The following is a 25,525-nucleotide window of genomic DNA, read 5'->3' as shown; positions in this document are numbered from 1 at the left end:
GTATTCTGAGTCCTTCTCTATTTTTTCCATTCGACACCCGCGGTTTTTTTGTTGCAATCACTCATCAACCTACCGTTAGTCACGAAGTGTCCCGATTTTTCCCGTTCTTACACTGCACCTGCTGTTTAATGTTCAGATGTGCTATGTGCAGGTGTTTATCATGGTAACAAAAAGAACAAAAAAAAAAGCTTACCCTTCTCACCCCCCGGCCGTCAGGTTGAAGGAAAGATACTTTGAACAGCTGTAGTGTTACATAGGAAGATAGGGTTGGCGCATTCGCCGTAAAGGGTTAGTCGTACTATTGAGCGACGCTATTAATCTGTGCTATTCAGTCCGTTGAACTAACTGTTTTCTACTAGAATTATAAGCGGCCAATGTAAAGGAGGTAAGACAGGGCAAAGAAAAAGAAAAAGACGAAGAAATAGGAACGGGCATTAAAGGAGGGACTCCAGCTTTTAGTCTGGAATTTTAACGGCATATAGGTCGTCATTTGATGACGCAACGTGATGGAAGGGTCGTAGGCTCCGGAAAGGTGGGGTGCTGACAGTACCCTTAGCTTAATTTCCCCACTTTTTATGTTGTGGGCTAATATGATTTCTGGTGGGGCGGGTTATGCTTGAGCAGGGGGGAGGGCAGGTGGGTGGGTGCGATTGTGCGCTTTCTTTTTCTTTCCTTTTTTCTTTTCTCATCGTGGCCTCATTCGACTCGTATTTACTCGTCTATTATGCGAGTGTTTAGAGACAATGCTGGGGATTTGTTTCTAGCGCCCCTGCAAGTCCGGCGTCTTTGGAAGGCTCTCGCTTGGGATTGCCAGGCGATCGTGCTTGAACACCGTTGTGAGGTTTGTGCTTTTATTGTATGAGGTGCAACGTATGCATCTACGTGTCTTTGTAGGGGACAGCGGTGGGCGATTGGGACTGCCTTACCGGCATCCTTGCAGCTTCTCGGTGTGATGCCTCAACCGGAGACATCGTGGCTTAACGTAACGTCCACCCCGCTGAAAAACGAGGAGATTATAAACGAAAATAATAGTAATGTATTTGTATATTGCCGTTTATTGCCTGCGGTTCTGAGTGGGGTTTGTGGCGTTGTAGCCATGGTGTGTGTGTGTATGGGACCATAACCAGCACCACCTACAGTAATATCGACTTGCTGGGTTTTGTTTGCTCAGCGCTTTTCTCTCTCTTTCTCTTTCTGTGCTGCATTATTTTATTACCCCTTTTACCATTTCGTTTGTTCTTTTAGCATACTCCGGTAATACTTCGCACTGCTACCGTGCGCAGGGTGGCCAGGTCAGGGAAGGAGGAGGAGGGACGTGTGCAGCCTTCTTTGTACCGCCAACAAAAAAAGGCGTCCCCTCGTCACCGACAGGGAGGAAAAGGGTGGGGGGCAGAAAGGAGCTTCTAATTTCAATAAGTGAGAAGGGGAAATAGGGGCGCACCAAGGACCTCTATTTATGGGCTGTGGAATCGCAACGCTCTTTCCATACTCTAAAGGGAGTAGTGTGTCTCCGACAACTGTTAGAGGCGAAAATTATATATTGTCCACTAGTAGCGATTTGAAGGAGCTGAAGGCGGTGGTGAGGGTCCCTTTGGAGCAGTCGGACCCGCCCCGCATGCTTGGAAAGGAGAAGTACATTATAAGTCAAGGGGCAGTTGTTATGGACGATCGACCGGTGGCACATATGCCGTCCGCTGGTATTTTGCTTTTGTACTGCACAACAGACCACATCGACTTCACAGTGTCATACCTTGAGCACGACACGAGGGCAATATTCGCCCACTCCTTCACAGACAAGGAGCTCGCAGACTCGAAAGATGACGCCGGCATCACGTTTTCATGGGGATCGTTCTTCAAGTCCCTTGCATCGGATGTTCAAAGACAAAAGGCAACGGTGACTCCCGCTCCGGGTGGTGGTAAAAATGTGAATTTTACCGTTACCAATATAAAAGAGTCGGACCTAATGTACAAATACATTTGCAAGCTTCCCCTTGTCTCACTTCCCGGTGACGAAGACTACAGAGTACGTGTTGTAGAATATATTGTGGAGCCCATGACTCGAATGACTCAAATACGCCGACGCCGGAGCGAGATGATTTGTCCACGTCTCTCTCTGGAATCTCTGGAGTGTGAGCGTGTCGTGCGTTCTGCGATGCTACAAGAGAGCAAAAAGAAGGTGGAGAGGTTGCTTGCTGATTTGAAGCCGCTACGGGAAGAATCTTCCGTGGCGGCGCAGAAAACAATGGAACTTGCCTTCTGTGTCAATGATTTGAGAAAGCGTTTGCGCCTGCTGTGTGCTGCCCCACCCTCAAAGGATCCATTAGATGTGCTGTACGACAAGGGGGGCGCACAGTACTTTGAACACACGACGCAGGCAGTGAAGTATTACCCGGTTGAAACTGACGTTGACACGGTCGTTTTGGCGTGCATTCGCGCAGCCTTTCCACTCCCTCCCGGTGCTCCTGCTGAGAGCGCGATGGACGTCTTGGACCTTCCTGAGCTGCAACCGTTGCTCGACAATTCTTCCAGGCAGGCTGTGAGGGATGTACTTGAAATTCTTTGTGGCATTGATAAATGGGGTTACGATGTGATCCGCCTAGAGATAATGACAAATGGCAACTCTCTCTTTTATACGACTTACACGATTCTTTATAAATTGGATCTAGTGGCCCGCTTTCAACTTGACGACGCGACACTGCAGCGCTTTCTACTTGGTGTCCAATCGGGATATCACCCCAATCCCTATCACAACTCGATGCATGCGGCAGACGTCACGCAGGTTAACTACTACATTATTTTTATCGCTGGAATGAAGGAGAGGTGCCAGCTGCGGCCGGAGGAGCAGCTGGGCGCCGTGCTCGCTGCAGCCGTCCATGACTTTGATCACCCCGGTTTGAATAACAATTTTCACACTAGAACGAATGCGTACTTGAGCACACTTTACAACGATAGGTCAATCCTTGAAAACCATCACATAGCTTCCGTCTTTCAGTTGCTGAAGCACCCGTCTTACAACGTTCTGGCACCACTGAATGACGAGCAGTTCCGCACTGTACGCGAGACAATGGTAGAAATGGTTCTAGCCACGGATATGTCAAATCACGGAACTATACTGAAGAGGTTCCAGTCGCGCTTGGTAGAGGCTAGTGACTGGAGTGCGAACAAACAGGATGTTCTTGTGGCACTTTCTATGAGCATCAAAACAGCCGATCTCTCAAATTGCATTCGTCCCTATTACATATACTCGGAATGGTCTTCGTATATTGCACAAGAGTTCTACAAGCAGGGTGATGAAGAAGAGAGGAGCAACCTCTCCATTTCCCCCTTCATGAATCGTAAAACGAGCGACAAAGACTTCCCTGAAGGACAGAAGTCATTTATAACATATGTGGTGGCACCAATGATGGAAGCAGTGGTGATGTTTCTCCCTCATCTCCGTTTCACCCTTCAACTGTGCGAAAATAACCGCACTGCATGGTGTGAGTAGTGAGAAAGAAAAAGGTAGATAAGTCTCCTACGGGATGCCTATGGGTGGTATGGATGTTTGTTTTTTGTTCGACGCGTTGGGTGGGGGTAATATTTATTTCTTTAGGTTATTTAACGCCCATCTTTTTATTCTTTCATTCCATTGACCTAATCAAGAAAGGAACGAAGAGAATGAAGAAACTGAAGGGTGAGGGGTAAACTGAGGGTGCAAGTAATAGTAAATATTGATAACAACAACTATTTACGTGCCTAAGCGACTTACTGGTCATTTTTTTTTGCCATCTGTTCTCTCTATTTTTTTTTCTTTCCGCCGTGGTATGATTTTTTGTATCTTTACGATGAAACTGATCATCATCGTTATGGGCGCTGTCATCACCGCTATCACTATCATTACCTTATTTTTTGAGTGGGGGCTATTTGTGTGCTTGAATTTTCTTGTCAAGCAATTCACATCGGAAGACAATACCTGTGCTGATGCGGAATAACACCAGTTACTTAAGTTGTAAAGCTGCGTACTTGTTACATGGAATGTAAATAGAATTCAGTCACCACACACCTCTACACCGTTCTCACCCTGTTTCGATCTTACTCTTACTCTTCCTTATTTGATGCGTATTTTTGTTTATTACCTCTTTGTTACCGTTTTCTCCGATTGTTCTTTTCCCTTTTCCTTCTCTGATTCTTTACGCCGTTGTCCATTTACACATGATAATTTACTGACACACACACACTCTCTCTCTTTCTCTCTCTCTTTCGTTTTGTTACGACACCTCAGTTTAACTCTTCTATAAAAAGGGGAGGTAAGGCGCGCGCGTGTATGTGTATGTATGTGTATTGGGGCGAAATTGTTTGATTGGATCGCTTCCAGAATGTTGTAATATGTTTCTTTTTTTTTCTCTCTCCCTCTACTGGCATCAGGCGGTGTTATGAAGCGGCCATGTAATGACAAGTTTTTCCTTGCCTTGCTAATTTAGTCTTTTCCCTATTTTTTTACTTACTTGGTTTTCTGCGCTAATGTTCCTCTCCTGTGTTACTTTTCCTTTCCATGTTGAGGATGCACTGCTCCTCTCCATGCCCTGCTGCAAGTATAAGTGAAATGTAAAAAAATAAAATAAAAAAAATTAAGGTAATATGGGGTAGGGGATTGAAAGGACTAAGACTCAGAGAGAAAAGAAAAAGCAAAAAAAAAAAAAGGCGCCCTCTGGTCCTTGTCCTCACTGCGGTATGAGACAGCAGCACATTTACCTGTAATAACGGTCAAAAACATGAATTCAGCGTGAGATGTGCCTGCAGTTCTCCACAAGGCTGCTCAAACATTTTGGAAGTATCTGGAAAGAGCCAACAGTGTTTTACGACCGTATAAATTGTCCCAGTTGTTCATTCCTTTTCCCTTTTTTGCGTGTCCCTTGTTTATTTATTTATTTATTGTATCTTCTCGCTACTGTTTCCAGTCGATGGACAATAGAAGCATTGCCCTATTTCCACTATTTGTGTTCTTATAACTTCTTTCATGTGTTCTTTCAATTTCTTTATTTGTTCACGTTGTTTACGCTAACGTAGGACAACAAACAAACGAGGCAGCACGGTGAACATCGTGGAAGCCAAGGAAGGGAAAGAAGGAGAAGAAAAAAATAAAAAAAAATCGACCCAACGAAGAATAATACACGTTATTTCAGGCCATTTGAAGCGTACGCAGGAAAAAGAAAGCAAAAAAGTAAAAAAGGAGAAAGAAATAAGGAGAACATGTGGGACCCTTTTCGTGATATTGACCGCATATTTAACCGCGTTCTGCCTCTCACAGGTGCTGGTTCATTCAGCTCTTTTTCCCGTGGGTCATGGTCGCCCGCTATGGACCTTGTGGAGAAACCTGAAGGGTATAAACTCCTGGTGGATCTCCCCGGCATGAATCGCGAGGACATTCAAGTGGGGATTGAGGACAATCGGTTATGCATCAGCGGCAATCGCAAGTCATTACTTAAAGATGATGAGCAACACCTTGCCGTGTTTCTGGAGCGTGGCTACGGTCGGTTTGAGCGTTGTATGAATTTGCCATCGCCTATTGTCGAGGAAAGCGTGAAGGCGAGGCTAAGGGATTCTGTTCTTGTGGTGGAGTTGAAGAAAAATAACTCCCCTGCGAGCAGCGCTGCAACATCCGTAACGATTCAGTAATTTCCAACAACGGCAGCGGTTGCTACTGAAAAACCCCTGCGTCATCCATGTTTTTTCTTTTTTTTTTTGGTGAGGGAGGAGCGGGGAGGAGCTTTGTCCATAACTTTGTTCGCTTCCACCCTCGTCGCCTTTTCCACTTTTTCTTTTTTGTTGAAGCACCATTGTGCACCGCTGGCGTATTCAGGCTGTGCTTTTAAGTTGAGTTGTTACTATCTACTTAGTCATCGCAAGGTTTATTTCCGTCATTATTACTCTTATCATTATTGCCAATTTTATTATTCGTGCCATCGTTGTCGCAGGGCTGTAGTTGGGTATGGCTCTCATAAAACGGAGGGAAAACGAACTACTCAAGTGAACGGTTTATTTATTTCTTTGTTCTGCGGAGGTAAGAACTAATTTTCGTTGCGGCGGATCAAAGTGACTCTCGCATGGGAGGCAGAAAAATCGTTGTGGCGTTCTGTTTTTATTCTTTGTGTGGCTTTGTCTTATCTTTCTTTCCCGTGTCTTTGTGTTTAACCTGATCTTTGATTGGATATTATTTACGCAAGGATTGGTAGTAGGAGCACCATGCCGAAGGGAAACAACGCGATTCCCCATGTGCACCAGAGGAAGCACTGGAACCCCTGCTCCTCGCAGAAGGGTAACGTTAAGGTGTTCTTCAATCAGCCTGCGCAGAAGCAGCGCCGTCGCCGCTTGCGTTTGTTGAAGGCGAAGAAGATCTTCCCGCGTCCGCTTAAGGCACTTCGCCCGCAGGTGAATTGCCCTACAGTTCGCTACAACATGAAGAGGCGCTTGGGACGTGGCTTCTCGTTGGAGGAGCTGAAGGCTGCTGGTGTGAAACCCCGCTATGCGAGGACGATTGGCATTCGTGTTGACCGTCGCCGAAAGAATAAAAGCGAGGAGGGTATGAATATTAACGTGCAACGCCTGAAGACATATATGAGCAAGTTGGTGCTGTTCCCCCTGAACCGCAAGAAGCCACAGAAGGGAGATGCAACTGAAGAGGAGGTGAAAGCTGCAACTCAGGACCGCTCTCGGTATGGCACAGCTGCTGTTGGAGGTTTGGTTACCCCCGCACGGGAGGCCCCACGCAAGGTAACGGAGGAGGAATCCACCAAGAAAATGTACAAATTCCTCAAGAAGAACCACAGCGCTGTTCGCTTCTTCAGGGCCCGCAACCGCCGTGCCGCTCGCAAGGAGGCGAAGGAGAACGAGAAGAAGTAAATTTGTTTTTTTCTTTTAGGTTCACGTCGGCGGCATTTGCATGTTCTCCGAAACCACTACTTTCTTATTTTTTTTGCTCTATGCAATATCCGAAAGGGGATGTTTAGACGCATTACTTTCCTGTAAATTGTTTTTTTTTGCTTTTTTGGTGGTCAGGAAGCTGTTGACCGCACGCCCGTCCGTTATTCTCTTGTCGTGGCCGTATTTACCCTAATGCTTTTCATTGCCGTAAGAGTTTTAGCGCCAATGCCGAAGGGAAACAACGCGATTCCCCATGTGCACCAGAGGAAGCACTGGAACCCCTGCTCCTCGCAGAAGGGTAACGTTAAGGTGTTCTTCAATCAGCCTGCGCAGAAGCAGCGCCGTCGCCGCTTGCGTTTGTTGAAGGCGAAGAAGATCTTCCCGCGTCCGCTTAAGGCACTTCGCCCGCAGGTGAATTGCCCTACAGTTCGCTACAACATGAAGAGGCGCTTGGGACGTGGCTTCTCGTTGGAGGAGCTGAAGGCTGCTGGTGTGAAACCCCGCTATGCGAGGACGATTGGCATTCGTGTTGACCGTCGCCGAAAGAATAAAAGCGAGGAGGGTATGAATATTAACGTGCAACGCCTGAAGACATATATGAGCAAGTTGGTGCTGTTCCCCCTGAACCGCAAGAAGCCACAGAAGGGAGATGCAACTGAAGAGGAGGTGAAAGCTGCAACTCAGGACCGCTCTCGGTATGGCACAGCTGCTGTTGGAGGTTTGGTTACCCCCGCACGGGAGGCCCCACGCAAGGTAACGGAGGAGGAATCCACCAAGAAAATGTACAAATTCCTCAAGAAGAACCACAGCGCTGTTCGCTTCTTCAGGGCCCGCAACCGCCGTGCCGCTCGCAAGGAGGCGAAGGAGAACGAGAAGAAGTAAGGCAGAAAACTCATGTTCCTTTCCTTTATTTTTCTAAGTGAAAATAGTCTCTTTCTCGGGTTCTTTTTCCCGTCCCCAGTGCCTTTGGATGCGCCACCTGATCTTCTGTTGTTTTATTTACTCTCTGAGGGACCGTACACCGCCTGCTTTATGTTCCCGCTCCTTCTTCACGAAAAATTCAAACAATAATACACACACACACATATATATATATACGCAAACTAAGGAAGTCTAACAAATATCATTGTTCCAAAACAACAATAGCTTCCAAGTGAAGGTTTTGGGTGTGGGTCTCCTGGCGCATACTTTGCATAGCTTGTTGGGAGAAGAAGATAAAGTTAACAGGTCCAAAGGTGGGGGTAAAAGGGACGAAATAAACAGTAAAGAGAGGGAAGTTACACCGGCACTTTAGTGATGGCCACCCTCAACAACTTAACTGTCGGTTCTGACAGCGACAGCAGTACTGAGGCGCCGCTTGCTGTGCGGCCAGACGCCGCGGCTGCTGCAGAAGGAGCAGCAATGGAAGGTAACTCAGCCCCGGGAGAAGCGGCAGCCCCCGCTGGTGTCAGCGCGGGAGAAGAGGCAGCACCTAAAGAAGGTGAGGCCGCTGCGGATGGCTCAGGCACATCCCCTGGAGGGAAGGAAGGGGAAGGGGAAAAAACCTTCAAGAAGATATCTTCGGAATCTACTACACTGACTCATGCGGCAAGCAAGACTGATGAATCAGCTCGGGAGGCAACTGAAGGGGGAGACGCAAATGCAAACGCTGCAGCGGGGAGTAGTAAGGTGTCCAAGGAGCTGACACCGAGGGAGGGTGCATCTAAGAGTGAGCAAGAGCAGGGTGCTGCGGCTGAAAAGAGTGCGCCCAATCCAGGCGTTGCTCCCCCCCTCGACCCGGCAGCCGTGCGGTCGAAGCGGTCGTCTGTGAAGCCAAGTCCGGCTGCTGTAAGTCCAGCGAGTCGCGAAGTTGATCCTAATGGCAAGAGCACCTCGCAGGCGGGTGATGGAGCAGAAGCTAAGCCTTCGAAGACACGGGAGAAGCGGCACGGTACTCAAAAGAAGTCGCGGTCAAAGCGTACCGATTTGGAGGAAGAGATTTCCCTCATGAAGAAGGCAGAAAAATGCGGAATCGGCGCCGGTTCACTGCACGACATCGTATCAGTTTCTGGAGGAGATGGACTATCCCCACAGCCGGGTTCTTCACCTGCAAAATTGAGCCGAAGTCCTAGAAAGATGGCGAGCCGTCATGGGGAGGGCTCAAAAGGCAACAAGAATGGCGAAAATGTTTCTGAGGGTGCTGACGGTCAGCAAATGCCGGTTGTCGTTGACATACCTGTTCCTAGTGTGCACAAAGTGTTCCATACCAACAGGGGTGATGGCAGAGTTGTGGTCGGCGACATTTCTGGAATCTACACCAAAAGGAAACGAAAGCTTGTGAATGAGTACCGCACTGAGGCTGACGATAAGGAAAACTCCCCGCAAATTTCCCCACTTACCCTACAGAATGTCGGTAGACACATACGCGAATCCGGGGGAGTCCACAAAGGATATACAGCGCGGAGATGTTACAGCAGCGAGTCTTCATTGTTCAAATCATGTGTTTCTCTCAACACCGATCCCAAAACAGCTTCTCGGAGGAAGCGGAGCGTGCGACGCGGAGGTGGGCGACAAATTGAAAGGACCGGGAGAGCCCTCCAGAGGCTCAATATCCCAGCCTATCATCGTAGGTTGATAATCGATATGCATCAAAAGGGTATTTCTGAGCGCCAGGCGGAGGAAGGGAGCAACAGCGACGACTGGCTGCACACCGCTGGCATGGGTAGAAGATATTCCGTTAGCCCAGAAAGAAGCGCGAGGTTGGGGGGCCATGACCGGTTACCACAGCGGAGGTACCATTCCACAATTGACGGCAATCGCTACGGCTATAGCCCGAGGGGCGCCTCTAACGATCGTTTACCTGAGCGCCGACGCTCGAAAAGGGGTGAGGATTATCGGAAAGAACACACTTACAAACCCACCATTTCCAAGTTTGCGCAGGCGCTGCCTCGCTCAGATGTTCCGTGTCACGAACGGCTGTATTCAGCCAGACCTAGTGTTCAACGGAACAAGAATGCAGATGGTGAGGACTACGAGGCACCGGCACTCTCTCCGCGTTTGCAGGAGTTTGTGAACAACAGCAGTTTTGAGTTGTTCCGTCCCCACATATCAAAGCGTGCAAGGGCTTTAGAGGTCGAAGCGCCTTTCTACGATCGTCTCCATCCATCCAAGGAAGAACTGGCCCGGAAGCGCCCCGAGGAACCCAAACCTGTGCCTACTCCTCGTGTTTCGACTTCTCGGCCAATCAGTATTTCTCCGCGCCTATTGGCCCGCCGGGAGCCGCCGCCACCGGAGAGTTTGCCTTCGTTCCGTCCAATGATCACGCCTCGTGCGAAGGGTGTAGAATGCAGCAAACCCTTCTACGATCGGCTTCATCCTTCTAAGGAGCAGCGGGCACGCAAACAGAAGGAGGAAGAACCCAAATCAGCCCCGCCTCGAACCTCACCGCGCCGTGCGGTGTCCGTTTCCCAGCGCTTATTAGAGCCCCACCAACCCCCACCGTACGAAAAGTACGACCCCTCATTCCGGCCAGAGATTTCCCCACGCGCGAGAGCGTTGGAGCGTGACGGACCCTTCCACAAGCGGTTGTACTTGACGCCATATGAGTTGGAGGAGGCTCACGCATTGCATCGGAGGCGCCAGTTTGAGAGCTCTTGTAATTTCCAACCTGAGATAGTGGAACTCATGCGTCAAAACTACGACGCAAAGAAAGTCAAGAGGGGCACATCGAAGCCGGTGAAGGCGCACCGTCAGCGTTCTTAGTGTCACCATTTTTTTTTCGTTATTTTTGTTTGGAATCTGATTCTTCTACTCGCCCCTTTCCATCCCCTTCCTTTGAGTGGGGAATAGGGCACAAGAAAGAAAAGGAGTCAGTCAGAAGGGAAGAAAAAAAGAAAAGAAAAATAGCGAAGGTGAGATACCTTAGAGGAGTTTGTTAGAATGCTTCACTGGTTTTATACTTGGTGGTGAGATATGTAGCTGAAGGAATGGAAATATGTATATTTCATGCACATGATATGTAGTAGCATGCATTTTCTTTTAAAAGAACAGAATTAACAAAAAAGAAAAGAAACAGAGAAGAAAATATGGAGGAAATATGGACAGAGGGGTACTTATATTTTTCATGTCATGTACAAATGTTTAGATTTCGCTTTTTTCTTTTTCTTTCTTGTGAAAGATGGTATTGGGACAACGAGTATGTTTAGTCCAGCGAAGGGCATATCAACGGTAAAAGTAGGAGGGCTGGGGAGAAGAAGGGGAAAAAGCGGCAGAGAACAATTACCTTTAAAATGGTTATAACTTCTTTATTCTGTGTGGTGATCATCTGTGTTTTCCCCCTCTACTGATAGTGGGTGGAGCCGCCACACCTCTTGCTTTCGATTTGATTGCCACATCCTTTGTGTTAAGGTGCTTCTAATTATTATTTGTGTTTCCCCAAAGCTGATGCGTTTCTGCACCGTCCGCCCGCATGCAGCACATACAATAAAGGGGTACACTCCTCCTCCCCACCTTTTCACATTTGTTATTCCCCATATGTTAAAGTGTGGGAGGAGACTGAGGTCTACTGGCTTCCCTTCCACCTTGTTGTTGGTATTTGTGTGTGCATGCACGCAGTGTTTTATTTCCTTTATCTTTTCCTTGTACAGGTCACTTTCTCTTTTTCTCTCCACTGACGTTTATTTACTTATTTTTGTCTTGCGTAGGGATACCCCCCGAAAAGAGCCGTTGTGTCATTAAAGGAGCTCGAACAGCGCACCATCAACTAAGGGGTGGAGGAAAGGGAGAGGGCGGAAAGGAAAGGTGTAGCCAATTTTTTTCCCTCTTTTTTGCGATAATAATATTGACGACGACGATGTTCACGACAATGGAGAGCGCCGCGTGCGGGGAATGTGGCGCGTCGAATCTGGCATTAGCCAGCTGCAGCGATTGCATGCGTCAGTTCTGTAGATGTTGTGTGAGCGCTGCCGGGCAATGCCGTAAGTGCGCACAGTCAGTGGAATCATCTGATAAACTGTGCCCCACATGCCCACTTATGAATGAAACAACACACCTTTGTATTGCATGTGGGAGGAAAGTGTGTAGGCAATGTGTTCGTACGGTGTATACGCACCGCCCGCACTTCGTGATTTGCACAAGTTGTCAAGCGCCTGCAGAAGTGATGAACGCATGTAGCCGCTGTGATGGGGTCATAACGAATGTGAATGATGCACACTACTGTGAAATTTGTGCGGACACTCTGTGTAGCCACTGTCTTCCGCTTTCCTTCGAGTGCGGTGTGGTGAAGTGTTTCGCATGTTGCCCATCACCCGTGCGATTGCTTAAAAATAGGTGTGTTCGTACTCAACTGACTGATCAACTCAAGGTAATCATTGCTTCCGTGGCGGGACAAAGGAAATCTAAATACAGTACACTATATGATCATGTAAAGCTAGGCGAAGGGGGCCAAGGCGTGGTATACAAGTGCCGAGCGAAGGATGGGGAAGTTGTCGTGCTAAAGGAGATGCGTTTTGCAGAGTGCAATCGACCAGTTTACGAGGCGCGATTACGCCAAGCAGCCACCATGCAGAAACTTTCACATCGGCATGTAATAGAGTACTTGGATGTGATGGGTTCCGAAAACCCGCTGAAGATCAGTGTTGTTATGCGTTACTATTCCGAGGGTGATCTTTCCAAGTTCATTAGACGTCAGGAGGCACCTGTGTCCGAGGAGAAACTGTGCTCCATTGCGCTTCAGATAGCGAAGGCCCTGAAATACCTTCACAATCAGTCGCCTCCCATAGCTCATTGTGATATCAAGCCTGAGAATGTCCTTTTGTTGAATAATGAGGAGCAGGTACTCTTGATGGATCTTGATTTGTGCCATGCTTGTGGTGGGGATAATGCCGAAGAGAGTGATTTACTTTTCTTTGGTCAAGCATCGCCCACATTTGAGTACCGTGCGCCGGAGATGGGCGACTCATCTGGTAGCCCAAAATCTGATATATTTAGTTTCGGTGTGCTCATATTTGTGTTAGCCACACTGCCGGAGTTTGCAACGTTGCGGAATGAAAAGGGGGTTCAGTCGGTTTTGAGTGACTCCGATTGGACCAAAAGCTCCCTAGAAAAGGCAGTCTCCACTGCTATCCGTCGGCGTCCGCGTAAGTACAAGGATGAGTTAGTTAACTTGATAGTAGCGATGTTGCGGCATGATCCTCGGGAAAGGCCAACCGCAGCGGAGGTGGAAGCGAGGCTTTCCGACATAATGTTAAGTTTACTTCTGAAGAAGAAGTGATTTTTTTTTCCGTTTTCGTTGCGTAGAAGTACGTGTTCTTTTTAGGTGTGTCTGCTGTTGGATACCATCGGGTTGCTTCTTATACAAGTTTTCGTTTTTTTTTCCATTTCTTAAGAGGGAACCACACGTGCGTGCGTGCGTGCGTGTGTGTGTGTCTGTACGGCTTTTGTTGCACAGGCTCACCCATCGCATAATTGACCTGCTCTCTGCTACCCCACCGCCTTTTCGTCCGCACGTGCGTATTGCTGTACATTTGTGTATTTTTTTCTTTTTCGTAGGGCGGGGTGTGTTGTAGGCTTATTTTGTTATTGTTGTTGTTGTCAGTTGCAAAGTCGTTTTCGTCTCCTTTTGAGTGGGAGGAAGGGCGTGTGGGAGGAAGGAGTTGCTACTCCTCAGCGCGTCAGCATTTCATTCAGTACATATATTACTGTGTGTGCATATGTGCGGTATGCATAGGACCGTTTGTCCTTGTTTGTCTGTTTCACTCAAAGCTCTATCAATTGTGACATTTTCCCCTTTCCCTCATCGCTTTTTAAAGTTTGGTTGCAGAAAGACGAAGAGGTAAAGGCGAAGGAAGAGGCCAAAGTGTGGAGATAAGACTTGTTTTTTTTTTTCGTGTGTGAGGGTGCGCCAACTTGTTGCCGTTGTTTCTTGCTGCTACTGCTTATTTTATTTTCTTCCTCAGGAGTTTGAGGGGCTCCGTATCCTTTTCTCCACGGTAAGTGGCGTCATCATCATCATCATCAGTCACCGCTGAAGCTCCCATTGCGTACGGAGAGGAGTTGCCAGTGTATTTGCGGCGGTAGCCAAGTGCGTGCAAGTATCTGTACAAGTGTGGGCGTATACATTATTTTATAGATATAGCTTTACATCCGTGATACGAGAGAAACGCGTATTTGATAGCTTCTCTGTTCAGAGGTTTCGATGTCCGTTGATTTCACGTCCAAGGCAGTGGAATTATTCAAGAAAGCTGCCAGGCACGATGAGCAGGGGGAGTACAGGGAAGCATACCACTGGTACATGGAGGCGATTGAGGTTTTTATTACTGCCATTAAGTACGAGACCAAGAACGTGACAAAGAGGGATTTGCTAAGAAAGAAAACGATGGAGATAACGGAGCGGGCAGAAAAGATCAAAGAATACCTCGAAAACTGCGATGCAAACCGTAGTGGCGGTCAAGCTTCCAGTGCTGTGGGGCAGAAGACAGCTTCATCCGCGAAGAAGGCCAAGGAGGATGAAGAAGACGATAAGCGGCTGAAAAGTGGGTTAGATAATGCGATTATCCGTGTGAAGCCCAACGTACAGTGGTCTCAGATTGCAGGGTTGGAGGCTGCAAAGGAGGCTTTGAAAGAGGCTGTTATTCTCCCCGTTCGTTTCCCACAACTGTTCACTGGAAACAGAAAACCATGGAAGGGAATTTTATTGTATGGTCCACCAGGTACAGGGAAGTCGTATCTTGCAAAGGCTGTGGCGACAGAAGCAGACGGCACATTCTTGAGCGTTAGTAGTGCAGATTTGATGTCCCGCTGGCTGGGTGATTCGGAAAAATTGGTGCGGAACCTCTTCGAGAAGGCCCGTGAGGCGTACAGGGAGGGGGGGAAACCCGCTATTATTTTTATTGATGAGATTGACTCTCTTTGCTCAGCGAGGTCTGATGGTGAGAATGACGCCTCCCGTCGTATCAAAACGGAATTCCTTGTACAGATGCAAGGAGTAGGCCACGACGACGAAGGTGTCTTAGTGCTGGGCGCAACGAATATACCATGGGCCCTTGACAGTGCGGTACGGCGACGCTTCGAGCGCCGTATATACATACCGCTTCCGCAAGCCCATGCCCGATGTCAAATGATTAAGATTCATCTCGGTGACACTCAGCATTCCCTCACGGATGAGGACTGCAACGCTTTGGCAAAAATGACAGAAATGTACTCGGGCAGTGATATCAGCATCGTCGTGCGGAATGCCATGATGGAGTGCGTTCGGTCAGTGCAGTTAGCGACTCACTTCAAACGTGTAACGGGACCGGACCCGAAGGATCCAACGCGGACCGTCAACGATCGGCTTGTGCCGTGCTCGCCGGGTGACCCCAATGCCATTCCCATGACAATGAATGATATTACGGAGTCTGAGAAACTGATGCCGCTTCCAGTGACCATGCAGGACTTTATCAAGGCACTGCGCACAGCCCGTCCTTCCGTATCGAGTGAAGACATTACTCAGCATGTTAAATTCACTGAAGAGTTTGGGCAGGAGGGATAATTGGACACCTCCGCGCAAACAACAAACATAAGCGCAGGTGACAGCTTTTCACATTTTCATGGGCTCCCCTTCCCTCCCCAAAGCGCTCTGTTTCCTCCGCATGCGAGTTTCTTTCTTGTTTTTTATATCATCCCTTGCGCGGGGTCTCCTTTTTTTTTCTGCTCCCCCCACTTCACGAACTCCACCAATTTCCGTATTTCGTAAACCCTTGTGTGTATGAGGCTGTGGTGTGGAAATGATTTGCGTTGGGTGGTGTACTTTGGTAGGTTCTCTATGGTAAGCACACAGTGTGAGGAGATTATTTAACGCCTGATAAGTGAGGATGTGATGTCCTTTTACTTTGTTTCCCCCTCCTTCTTTTGTTTGCTCAGTCATTTTTGTTACCTTTTTTTTTGTTTTGAAGTAGTCGCTGCTGTTGAGGGGGTTATGCCGTGAGTAAGTGCGTGGTACGATGCTCAAGTCAGTTTTATGCTATTTTAGATACCATTCGGAATCGTATGAGAAAGTTTTTGTGCGTATCGAATAGACAATGCATTCGTATGAGCGTGCGTGTGCGTATGGGTACGGGACAAATATGGGGAGATTGTGGAGGGAGATAAGCAGTTTTGTGAAGCGTGTTGGATACATGACGGCCCTCCCGTTGTTGGAAGTCCGTGGACCATTTGGACCACATTTCACATTTAACCTAGGAGGGCCACCTGTAATCGACACTTTTCCCCGTCTTGGACGTATTGCATGTGCTGTCAAACATCAAAGCGTAAGTGACATTAAAAGCTGACAATGTATGCGTACAAAGGTACGCGTTAACTACGTGTTTTTTCTATTCTTCCTCATTTCATCTTTCATCTTTCATCTTTTTTGACTTTTCATTTTCAAAACAAAAATGAACAAAAACCTAAATAATAATGTGTACACGCACACAGATTAAAGCATATTGTTATTATTAGAAGAAAACAGCATATAATTTTTATCCAAGTTCTAAAAGCAAAATGGCCGTTGAATCTCGCAGCCGCGTTACGAGCAAGCTCGTCAAGGCCCACCGCGCCATGCTGAACAGCGTGACTCAGGAGGACCTCAAGGTGGACCGCCTCCCCGGTGCGGATTACCCGAACCCGTCCAAAAAATATTCGTCGCGCACAGAGTTCCGTGACAAGACGGATTACATCATGTACAACCCCCGCCCCAGGGATGAACCCTCTTCGGAGAACCCTGTATCGGTGAGCCCACTCCTTTGCGAACTTGCTGCTGCCCGCTCGCGCATTCACTTCAACCCGACGGAGACCACCATTGGTATTGTCACGTGCGGTGGTATTTGCCCCGGCCTCAACGACGTCATCCGTTCCATCACCCTTACCGGCATCAACGTGTACAACGTAAAGCGCGTGATTGGCTTCCGCTTCGGATACTGGGGCCTTTCCAAGAAGGGCAGTCAGACGGCCATTGAACTCCACCGCGGAAGAGTCACCAACATCCACCACTATGGCGGCACCATCCTAGGCAGCAGCCGTGGTCCGCAGGACCCCAAGGAGATGGTTGATACTCTCGAGCGCCTCGGTGTCAACATCCTCTTCACCGTCGGTGGTGACGGCACGCAGCGCGGTGCGCTCGTCATCTCTCAAGAAGCCAAGCGCCGGGGTGTTGACATCTCCGTTTTTGGTGTTCCCAAGACTATTGACAACGACCTCAGCTTCTCTCACCGCACGTTCGGCTTCCAGACTGCTGTTGAGAAGGCTGTGCAGGCCATCCGCGCGGCGTATGCTGAGGCTGTCTCCGCCAACTATGGTGTTGGCGTTGTGAAGCTCATGGGTCGTGACAGCGGCTTCATTGCCGCTCAGGCTGCAGTGGCCAGTGCGCAGGCGAATATCTGCCTTGTTCCTGAAAACCCCATCTCCGAGCAGGAGGTGATGTCCCTTCTGGAGCGCCGATTCTGCCATTCCCGTTCCTGCGTCATCATCGTCGCTGAGGGATTCGGGCAAGACTGGGGCCGCGGCTCTGGTGGTTATGACGCGTCTGGCAACAAGAAGCTGATTGACATCGGCGTTATCCTCACGGAGAAAGTGAAGGCTTTCCTCAAGGCAAACAAGTCTCGCTACCCTGACTCGACAGTTAAATACATTGACCCCTCGTACATGATTCGTGCTTGCCCACCGTCGGCCAATGACGCCCTCTTCTGCGCCACCCTTGCCACTCTTGCGGTACATGAGGCAATGGCTGGTGCCACGGGCTGCATTATTGCCATGCGGCACAACAACTATATTCTTGTGCCCATCAAGGTGGCCACTTCCGTCCGCCGTGTGCTCGACCTCCGCGGACAGCTGTGGCGTCAGGTGCGTGAAATCACAGTGGATCTGGGCAGCGACGTCCGCCTGGCTCGTAAATTGGAGATCCGCCGTGAACTGGAGGCAATCAACAGGAATCGCGACCGCCTCCACGAGGAACTGGCCAAGCTCTAAAATGACCCTCTGGTAACGGAGTTCTGGGAAAGGGAGAATGAGGAGGGCACTCTCTGATATATCGCCACGTCAGCCAGGCGTGAGCCGGGAGGGCCACGAAACAGAGTTAAGAAACTAAAACAACAGCAGCATCATCGATCAGACGGAAAAAAAGAAGTGTTAAAAACAGGAGAATATTCACACCAAAACGAATTTTATGGGGTTTAATGAGGGTAAGTGGACAAATGAGGGAAAGGAATATGATGAGAATAAATGAGGATGAAAACAGAAAGGCGCATTAAGGCCACGTGACCCCAGCGCGTTGGACCCCTCTTATTCTTCTTTTTGATTTTTCCTTTTTTAGTTTTGTCTCTTTGATCTTCTCCACAAAAGGGGCGAGACACTTGTGTGAATGGGGAGGCGAATACCGACAAGCCAGACAAACATGCATGAGGGGTGAGAATATGTGAAGAAAATGTAGTGGAGATCAATGAATTAGAGAAATCAATGGTGAACACATGGACCGAATGATGAGGACGAAAGCAATGCCAAGTAATCTGCTTGTGTGATAAAGCTCGGATAGGAATAAGAAAAGCAAACAGCTGTGAAAGGGGGGGGGGAACAGCATGTAACAAAATTTAGCAGGCTATCACCAAGAAGGGACAGTGGAAAAATGTACACCAACTGTTAATGTGAAATGAGTGGTGCTTGTAATAATTGTGCGTGATCAGCGGAGGAGTGGGGTGAGTGCTTCTGGGACAGAAGGAGCAACAAAGGGAAGGAAGTTGTTTCCTTCCATTCCCCCTTCCTTTGGTTTATTTTCCATTCATTTCTTCGTTCATTTTTTCCCCTTTCCCCTATATTTCTCTATATCATTTCTCCACTAGTGGTTTATTCCCTCCTCTTTCCTTCATTCCTTCCTTCCTTCCTCTGTCACTTGCTTTATTGTTACCGTTGCCACCACCGCACTGCACACAACATCAATACATGCCTTTGGGTTGTACGAGTAAGACTCAAAATAGATGGAGGAGAGGGTGAAGAAAAAAAGGAGAGACGCTCGTCGTCTCTCGTGCCTCACAGTAGTATTGATGCTGTCAACATATATGTATATGTTTATTTATACATGTATGCGTATGATTTTGCATGTGTGTGTGTGTGTGTGCGCGTAGTTTTGTTTGTTTGTTCAGTCACGCAACCCAACTTTCCCAATTCACTTCAGCCCACCTTTAAAAGCGTACGAACTTCCGGGTGTGCTAAAGGGGGGTGATATATGTGTATGTATATGCATGTATTTGTATGAACGTGTGTATGGGAAATGGGGACATCCTCTCACTGCGATGATAAGTGTATTCCAAACCTTAAATTAAGGGATGCGCATTGGAAGGGATGGGGAAATCAAATAAAGAGAAGGAAGAAGAGAGGATCGAAGGAGTAATATGTATGAAATGGTGACTGAAGAAGCCACTAACGGCCCCTCCCCATCAAAAAACAATAACAACAGCAACAAAGCAAGACTAACCGGAAGAGAATGGATTCAAAACAAAATCAAAGGAAAAGGAAAAGGGGGAGAAAAGAGGGGAACACTCTAAAGCGCAACCTGTACGTTGGAAGGTCATTAATGGTGGTTGGGGAGTCAAATAAAAGAGAGGTTAATAGAAACAAGGTAATTAAGAAACTATTGGCTGACCAAATGTTGAGCAACAACCGGTAACGCGCTGTATATTTGTCCCTTTTTTTCTTTTGGAGTTTGATTGCTATTACTGTTGCTAGCAGACTCCCCTCTTTTTTGTTCCTTCATGGTCATTTTTTTGCTGATTTTCATATTTTTGTCCCTAAGTCACTGCTATTATAATTATGGATAAACTACTCAGGTTTTTTTTTCTGTGTCGGGCTGGGGTCAAGGTACTTTTTCATTTTTTTGTTTATCTCCTAATTTTTGTTTAATTTGCGAACTACGAAGTAGTTGACAAACATCCGATGTGTAATTGGGTTTGCTTTTTATCATATTTCTTCCAGTTCCGCCTCTGCGTTTCACCGTACCGCTTCGTTTCCTCACTTTCTTTGGATTTGCTTATTCGCTACTATTAACATCACCGCTATGCGTTACTGCCTTTCGGGGTCACAGTTCGTTCTCCTCCCCACGGCTGCTGGGTACGGTGAGGGTTCGTGCACAGTTGGGGCGGCATGAGCTTTCACGATGACAATCATTTCGTCGTCGATGACGATGAACAAGAGAGTTCCGTTGAGCTGCCATCGTCCAACTCTTCCTTTCATGAGGAGATGGAGGGTGTGAGCAATGAGGAAGGGACATATGAGGAGTCCGACGGAAAAGGTGGAACGGTAATGGGCGAAGAGGATGATGATGATGAGGGGGACGAAGAAGAGGAGGAGGAAGCCGTGGATGATGAGGGGGACGAAGAAGAGGAGGAGGAAGCCGTGGATGATGAGGGGGACGAAGAAGAAGAGGAGGAAGCCGTGGATGATGAGGGGGACGAAGAAGAGGAGGAGGAAGCCGTGGATGATGAGGGGGACGAAGAAGAAGGGGAGGGGGATGAGGAGTGTTATGATGAATCTGAAATGATGATAGATGACTGCAGTGGGGCAAGTGCTGAAGAAGACCACAAAGAGGGTGAAAAGTACAGCGTCGGCGGCACTCAGGGGGATGAAGGTGGTGAAGGACTGAACGTTGATGAATGCAACAGTCTGGAACCATCGTGCCAAGGAAGCGCATGGCCGTCCCCAAGTGAGAGCTCCAACGTTTCTCCACCTCCCGTCATCCTTGATCCCTCAGTTTGGGGATCCTCCTTGAGCGGGGCGGTGGCCGGCAGTGCCGCTTCTGCCGTCGAAGGGCCTTCCTTTCCGACCCAACTGAAGGCGGAGGTCCCGAATTCAACGTGTGAGCAAGCCACCGATATCTCCTCGGGGGTTGTTTTGGAAAATACCGGATACGTAAGATCCGCTCAGTTGTTGGATTCATCAACCTCCGCAGGCGTCACGCCAAGTCAGAGTAGTTTTTCGTTTAAGCGTCCAAGGCCCAAGTCTCAGAACGAAGAGGCGGCTGCGGCCAAGGCACTTTTGGGTATGTTTAAACTCTGTTTCCCAACGACGCGCTTCGATGGGCGTTTGAAGGATCTTCTCGCAGGTTCTGCGTGACATGGCAGCTTGGCTGCTTTTTTTGTGTAGAACATGCATATTTCTGCCGAACATGCGCATGAGAGCTGATACGGGGCCTCACCTCGAGTTTGGTTACCCCGCTCCACTGCTGGTTTGCGAACCATGCCGGTTAAAATGGGACCGTATGCCCACTGAACCTACTTACCCATTTTCCCTGTGTCTCTCACTCTCTCCTGCCGTTTGTTTTATGTTTCTTCTGATTTACTCCTTGCTTGCCATCACGTTTGCCTTGCCAATTGGCGATTTTGCCGTTGTATGCGTTTCATTTATGCAAAGACCGTCCGGCTGATGCCGCACAGGAAACTACTGCAGGAGATACGCTCCATGAGCTCTGCTGCTTCGGTGGAGGCAGAGCGATCACAACTCGTCAGTCTTTTAAAAAGCGAGTGTTCGCGTTCCCCACCGTCTTTACACGACCTTTGCAAGGTGTCCATGCTCTGTGGTGCTTTCTGCAGGCGCTTGGCCACCCTGGACACCATCGCGGCCTCAGATGTGGCAAAGCATGCTGAGTCCTTAAGTTCAAGCATCAATTGCTCCGCTCCCTCTGCGCAAGTTCCGTTGTTTGCGTACGCGCTAGGCGAGGTTGAAGGCTTGCGTAACACGAGGAGGCTTAGGTATCGTCAACGCCTTGATGATCTAACCAAAGGTGTACCCGCATCCCGCTGGGACACGGAGCACATCACACGTTGCATAACCGAGCTTTCTCTGTTCGAAAAACTACCTGCGAGGCGACGTAATGATCAGGGGCCCCCAAAGCGAGTGTGCGGTGAGTCTGATATAGGTGGAGGGAGTGGACCTGTTGCTGTGCGTTGCCAACTGCCTTTGCGCGATCCCATTTCCCTTTCCGTGATTGCGACTCCCGCCCGCGGTGTGCTTTGTCAGCATCATGAAGTGTTTGACCTCAGTGCATTCGTGCGCACCGTACAGCTTGTGGCGGTACGGCGCGGGGAGAGTGTTGATGGAGCACTGATCCAAAGGTGGGGCACTGGCGGTGTTGGCGCCGGCCTCGGCAGCAGCAGTGACAGCGACTCCTCTCCGGCGGCAAACTGCCCCTTTTGTGGAAAGTATACTTCTCTTCAAAATGTTCGTGTTGACGAGGCCCTCGCGGAGGCCATGGCTCGTTATTCAGGAAATGGCGGGGTGCTTTCTGTCGATTGCGTTGTTGTGTGGGACATGCAGTCGGGTTCATACAATGTAATGGAGAAGCAGGCGGAGGTGCGGCCAGTTTGTGTGAAGATGGAAGGTGATGTGATGATGGAGGCTGAGCAGCGACGAGGCGAGAGCCCGCTTGGGAGGTGAAGGACATCGATAGTGTGCCACGTGCTCATGGGTGCATATGACCCTTCATCATAGTGTGATTTTTTTTTTTGTGTGTGTGTGCTTGCGAAAATGTACTTTCTGATGGTTCAAAACTGCGGCGCAGTACCTTACACCCTTTGTTCGCTGTAGCGACCCGGAGTTTCACTGCTTGACGTCGTTTCAGATCATATGTTGGGACGCCAACGGGTGGTAAAATGGAGTGTAAATAAATCCTTCTGCTTGATGGTTGGTCGGTTGCTTTCGTAGTCTCGTTTCGTTTCGTTTCCACTCTGCCACCTCTGTTTGTTTCCCTTGTGTTGCGCAACAAACTGCGATATTAAAGACAGATAGCAAAGGCCCAATAGGAGCAACGAATATAAAATAGGAAAAAGGAGAGATTAGGTTGGGCAGGGGCGTGTGGGTAGTACTGGTTCTAGCGGAAAACAATGAAAAAAAGCGTTTCCTTGAAGGAGTTTTCGACCACTCCAACAGTATCATACATGCTCAGAAAGGACGGACACAACTTAGCTGAGGTTCGGGGCAACAACAGCAATAGCCTAAATGGCAGTGTCAATGGACCGCGCTCTCCTCCGCCTGTATTTCACAAGGAGGAGAAGCCACCGCAGTCAGACAACAACAGCGAGTTGGATGTCATGTATGACATGGAGTGATGATGAAACAACATTGTCTGTACAGGAGAAGTGTTGCCTGTACGACCGTGCATTCGTGCAGACAGTATTATGGAACAGATTCAGGGTAGTGAAGAAGAATAATTGCGGTGTTTCCTTTTGAATATGACACATCGATTCCTCTCTCTAGACGAGGTGAAGATAATAGGACGTTGCATTGGTGCTTCTCAAAGTATGGTAACTACCATATGATGGTGGCAGGCAGTGCTTGCTTTGTTGTTAGTGTTTCGTGAATGCAGGAAACTTGGAGGGAAAGTGGTACCCGCTTATAACAGGGACGCTATGCAACTTTCCCTCCTTTAAACGTTTTCTCTTTTTTTTCTTTTATCGCTCCTGCTAGCGACATTGTCCCTCTACTTGTTGCTCTGAAGCACACCATAATAATCACATCTATTCTCCTTGGAATTGGTCTTATTGTGCTGTCCTTGCAATGATGACTTCGTATTCTGTCTCATCACCAACACCGCCTTTTCTCCTTTTCCGGCCACATGTGGTTTGTTTGTTTGTTTCACCTCCTCGTGTTTCCTGCCGCCGCTGCCGTTTATGCTTTCCATTTGCTACCACAGGTTTGGGGCGTTGATCGGTTTGGCAGGACCGGGGCTCTCGAGAGGGAAAAGTGGCACCGCATGAGCCGAAATCACAACAGAAGGGGCGGAATCAAGCGCAGCCGCTCCAACAGCGAGTGGGCGACAGATAAACGCGATGTGACAACGTTATCCAACGCTGCGTTTGAGGCGTACTATAAGGACAATGTCATTCCCGCTGAGGAGTGGGAGTCCTTCATGGAGGCTCTTCGCCGGGCTTTGCCCACGGCTATTCGTGTACACCCATCTGTTCCTTGCGCAACTGCTGTCTCGGAGTATGTGCGGTCACGTCTTCTTCACGCTGCATTGCCCGTACAACCCATTCCATTTATTCCCGACAATATGGCGTTTCAAAGCTCCATTTCTCGTGGGGACCTCAAGCGCACCACGGAGCTGAAGGAAGTCAAGCGGCTCATCTCTGCGCTTAATGAAGGAGGCTTCCTCACCCGTCAGGAAACCGTAAGTATGATCCCTGTCGTGCTGCTGCAGGTGGCTCCAGGGAATCGGGTCCTTGACATGTGTGCTGCGCCTGGGAGCAAAACTTCACAGATACTGGAGGCAGTTATATCTTCGAATCAGGATGGCGTTGTGGTGGCAAATGACCTGAATGTGGCACGTCTTGATGTGCTGCTTCATCAGACTGCTCGGTCACCTGGTGCCCATCCGCATTTAATTGTCACTAACTATGATGGAACACAGTTCCCTCTCCTTCCAAAGGAGGATAAGTTTGACCGTGTGCTATGTGACGTAATGTGCTCGGGCGATGGCACATTACGGAAATCGATGGATATGTGGCCCCGCTGGAATACTGTGCACGGCGCCGATTTACACGTCACACAGGTACGGGTTCTAACACGTGGTATGATGCTCTGCAAAAAGGGCGGCATCGTGGTGTACTCCACCTGCAGTTTGAATCCTGTGGAGGACGAGGCCGTTGTGTCTGAATGTCTCTCACAGGCAAAAGGCACTTTCCGCCTTATTGACCCGGCTCCCTTTCTAAAGGACTTTGTAACGGTTCCAGGGCAGACGGATTGGTTTCTACTCACCAAAGATCTCACACAGAAGCTTCGAACGTTTGAAGATGCTGAGGCCTACAACCAATCAAAGCAGGCGCATGGTTTCCGTTACCGTAAGTCTATGTTTTCAAACGCTCAAGTCCTGCGGGAACAGAACATACACTTCGCTCGGCGTGTTGTTCCTCACCAACAGGATACAGGGGGATTCTTTTTTGCCGCAATGGAATGTGTGGAGGATTACCCGTTGGAAGATGCGGATGTGTGCACAGCCGCAACCAAACAGCCCTTTAGCCTCTGTTCGCCAGCGCTTCAGGAGCAAGTACGTGGCTCCTTGGGTCTTCCGGGGTCCTTTCCTGCATGTCAGCTCTACGTAAGGAACGAGGTTGCTCGGGAGCAGAAGTTCTATTTCGCAAGCAAGGCCACGTGTAAGTTTTTCCCGAAGCTTGGCGCCCGTATCGTTCACGTCGGTTGTAAGATGTTTGAGTCTTACGCCAAGTACAGCAATGATAAGTTGCGCTTTTCTACCGAAGGAGCGGCCTCCTTGGTGCCCCTTCTTCCCTCTGAGTTTATTATAGAGGCAGATGCCGCGTTTGTGTTGCGACTTGGCGCGAATGGCACTGTGCCCGCATCAGAGCTTCCGTCACCTCCACCCCCATATTCTAACTTCTTGCTCTCGTGCAAGACATCTCTTGTTGAAACCATATATGTTGCCATGGAGCGTAAAGTTTCTGGGCAATTTGGGGCGAAGGTGGCGGAGTGGCAACTGTCGATCCTCAAGTTAACCCTCGGGTTGCCCTTTGTGGAATGCACCGCGGATGGTACTGCGGCCGATGAGTGTTGCGCGGAAGAGAGTTGATGGGATCATTCTTTTAAGCTTTTCTTCGTCGGGGCGAGTCGTGAGGTGGCGGAAGGATTTGGATGA

At 48.8% G+C, this 25,525-nt stretch overlaps 12 protein-coding genes across 12 annotated transcripts, besides 9 other annotated features; all 12 read left to right on the top strand.

The window, feature by feature from the left end:
* Positions 1 to 25,525: part of a sequence feature (This entire sequence corresponds to a 90,616 bp segment at the SP6 end of BAC clone RPCI93-3K10.) that runs on past both edges of the window.
* Positions 1 to 25,525: part of a sequence feature (sequence corresponds to BAC RPCI93-3K10) that runs on past both edges of the window.
* Positions 1,457 to 3,487, top strand: Tb927.3.3340 (3', 5'-cyclic nucleotide phosphodiesterase, putative; the record flags this gene model as incomplete). The annotated part of the gene is made up of 1 exon (XM_838834.1): positions 1,457 to 3,487. The coding sequence occupies one exon, from the start codon at positions 1,457 to 1,459 to the stop codon at positions 3,485 to 3,487; it is 2,031 nt and encodes a 676-aa protein (XP_843927.1).
* Positions 4,217 to 4,241: a microsatellite.
* Positions 4,586 to 4,611: a sequence feature (AT_rich).
* On the top strand, positions 5,230 to 5,655 carry Tb927.3.3330 (heat shock protein 20, putative; the record flags this gene model as incomplete). Its single annotated transcript, XM_838833.1, has 1 exon — positions 5,230 to 5,655. One exon carries the CDS (start codon positions 5,230 to 5,232, stop codon positions 5,653 to 5,655), a length of 426 nt encoding a protein of 141 aa, XP_843926.1.
* Tb927.3.3320 (60S ribosomal protein L13, putative) lies at positions 6,223 to 6,879 on the top strand (the record flags this gene model as incomplete). The annotated part of the gene is made up of 1 exon (XM_838832.1): positions 6,223 to 6,879. The coding sequence occupies one exon, from the start codon at positions 6,223 to 6,225 to the stop codon at positions 6,877 to 6,879; it is 657 nt and encodes a 218-aa protein (XP_843925.1).
* Positions 7,093 to 7,782, top strand: Tb927.3.3310 (60S ribosomal protein L13, putative; the record flags this gene model as incomplete). The annotated part of the gene is made up of 1 exon (XM_838831.1): positions 7,093 to 7,782. One exon carries the CDS (start codon positions 7,093 to 7,095, stop codon positions 7,780 to 7,782), a length of 690 nt encoding a protein of 229 aa, XP_843924.1.
* On the top strand, positions 8,197 to 10,641 carry Tb927.3.3300 (hypothetical protein, conserved; the record flags this gene model as incomplete). The annotated part of the gene is made up of 1 exon (XM_838830.1): positions 8,197 to 10,641. One exon carries the CDS (start codon positions 8,197 to 8,199, stop codon positions 10,639 to 10,641), a length of 2,445 nt encoding a protein of 814 aa, XP_843923.1.
* Positions 10,734 to 10,782: a sequence feature (CT-rich).
* Positions 11,732 to 13,150, top strand: Tb927.3.3290 (protein kinase, putative; the record flags this gene model as incomplete). Its single annotated transcript, XM_838829.1, has 1 exon — positions 11,732 to 13,150. One exon carries the CDS (start codon positions 11,732 to 11,734, stop codon positions 13,148 to 13,150), a length of 1,419 nt encoding a protein of 472 aa, XP_843922.1.
* Positions 13,277 to 13,304: a microsatellite.
* Tb927.3.3280 (katanin, putative) lies at positions 14,075 to 15,409 on the top strand (the record flags this gene model as incomplete). Its single annotated transcript, XM_838828.1, has 1 exon — positions 14,075 to 15,409. One exon carries the CDS (start codon positions 14,075 to 14,077, stop codon positions 15,407 to 15,409), a length of 1,335 nt encoding a protein of 444 aa, XP_843921.1.
* On the top strand, positions 16,399 to 17,862 carry Tb927.3.3270 (ATP-dependent phosphofructokinase; the record flags this gene model as incomplete). The annotated part of the gene is made up of 1 exon (XM_838827.1): positions 16,399 to 17,862. One exon carries the CDS (start codon positions 16,399 to 16,401, stop codon positions 17,860 to 17,862), a length of 1,464 nt encoding a protein of 487 aa, XP_843920.1.
* Positions 18,736 to 18,771: a microsatellite.
* Positions 18,942 to 19,024: a microsatellite.
* Positions 20,026 to 20,994, top strand: Tb927.3.3260 (hypothetical protein, conserved; the record flags this gene model as incomplete). The annotated part of the gene is made up of 1 exon (XM_838826.1): positions 20,026 to 20,994. The coding sequence occupies one exon, from the start codon at positions 20,026 to 20,028 to the stop codon at positions 20,992 to 20,994; it is 969 nt and encodes a 322-aa protein (XP_843919.1).
* Positions 20,224 to 20,400: a sequence feature (CT-rich).
* Tb927.3.3250 (hypothetical protein, conserved) lies at positions 21,271 to 22,314 on the top strand (the record flags this gene model as incomplete). Its single annotated transcript, XM_838825.1, has 1 exon — positions 21,271 to 22,314. One exon carries the CDS (start codon positions 21,271 to 21,273, stop codon positions 22,312 to 22,314), a length of 1,044 nt encoding a protein of 347 aa, XP_843918.1.
* Tb927.3.3240 (hypothetical protein, conserved) lies at positions 22,761 to 22,985 on the top strand (the record flags this gene model as incomplete). The annotated part of the gene is made up of 1 exon (XM_838824.1): positions 22,761 to 22,985. One exon carries the CDS (start codon positions 22,761 to 22,763, stop codon positions 22,983 to 22,985), a length of 225 nt encoding a protein of 74 aa, XP_843917.1.
* Tb927.3.3230 (hypothetical protein, conserved) lies at positions 23,630 to 25,459 on the top strand (the record flags this gene model as incomplete). Its single annotated transcript, XM_838823.1, has 1 exon — positions 23,630 to 25,459. One exon carries the CDS (start codon positions 23,630 to 23,632, stop codon positions 25,457 to 25,459), a length of 1,830 nt encoding a protein of 609 aa, XP_843916.1.

The sequence above is a fragment of the Trypanosoma brucei genome, chromosome 3 (genome assembly GCF_000002445.2).
Source record: "Trypanosoma brucei brucei TREU927 chromosome 3, complete sequence".
NCBI lineage: Eukaryota > Euglenozoa > Kinetoplastea > Trypanosomatida > Trypanosomatidae > Trypanosoma > Trypanosoma brucei.
The sequence above is the reverse complement of the archived record's forward strand: the minus strand, read 5'-3'. Positions and strand labels throughout refer to the sequence as shown.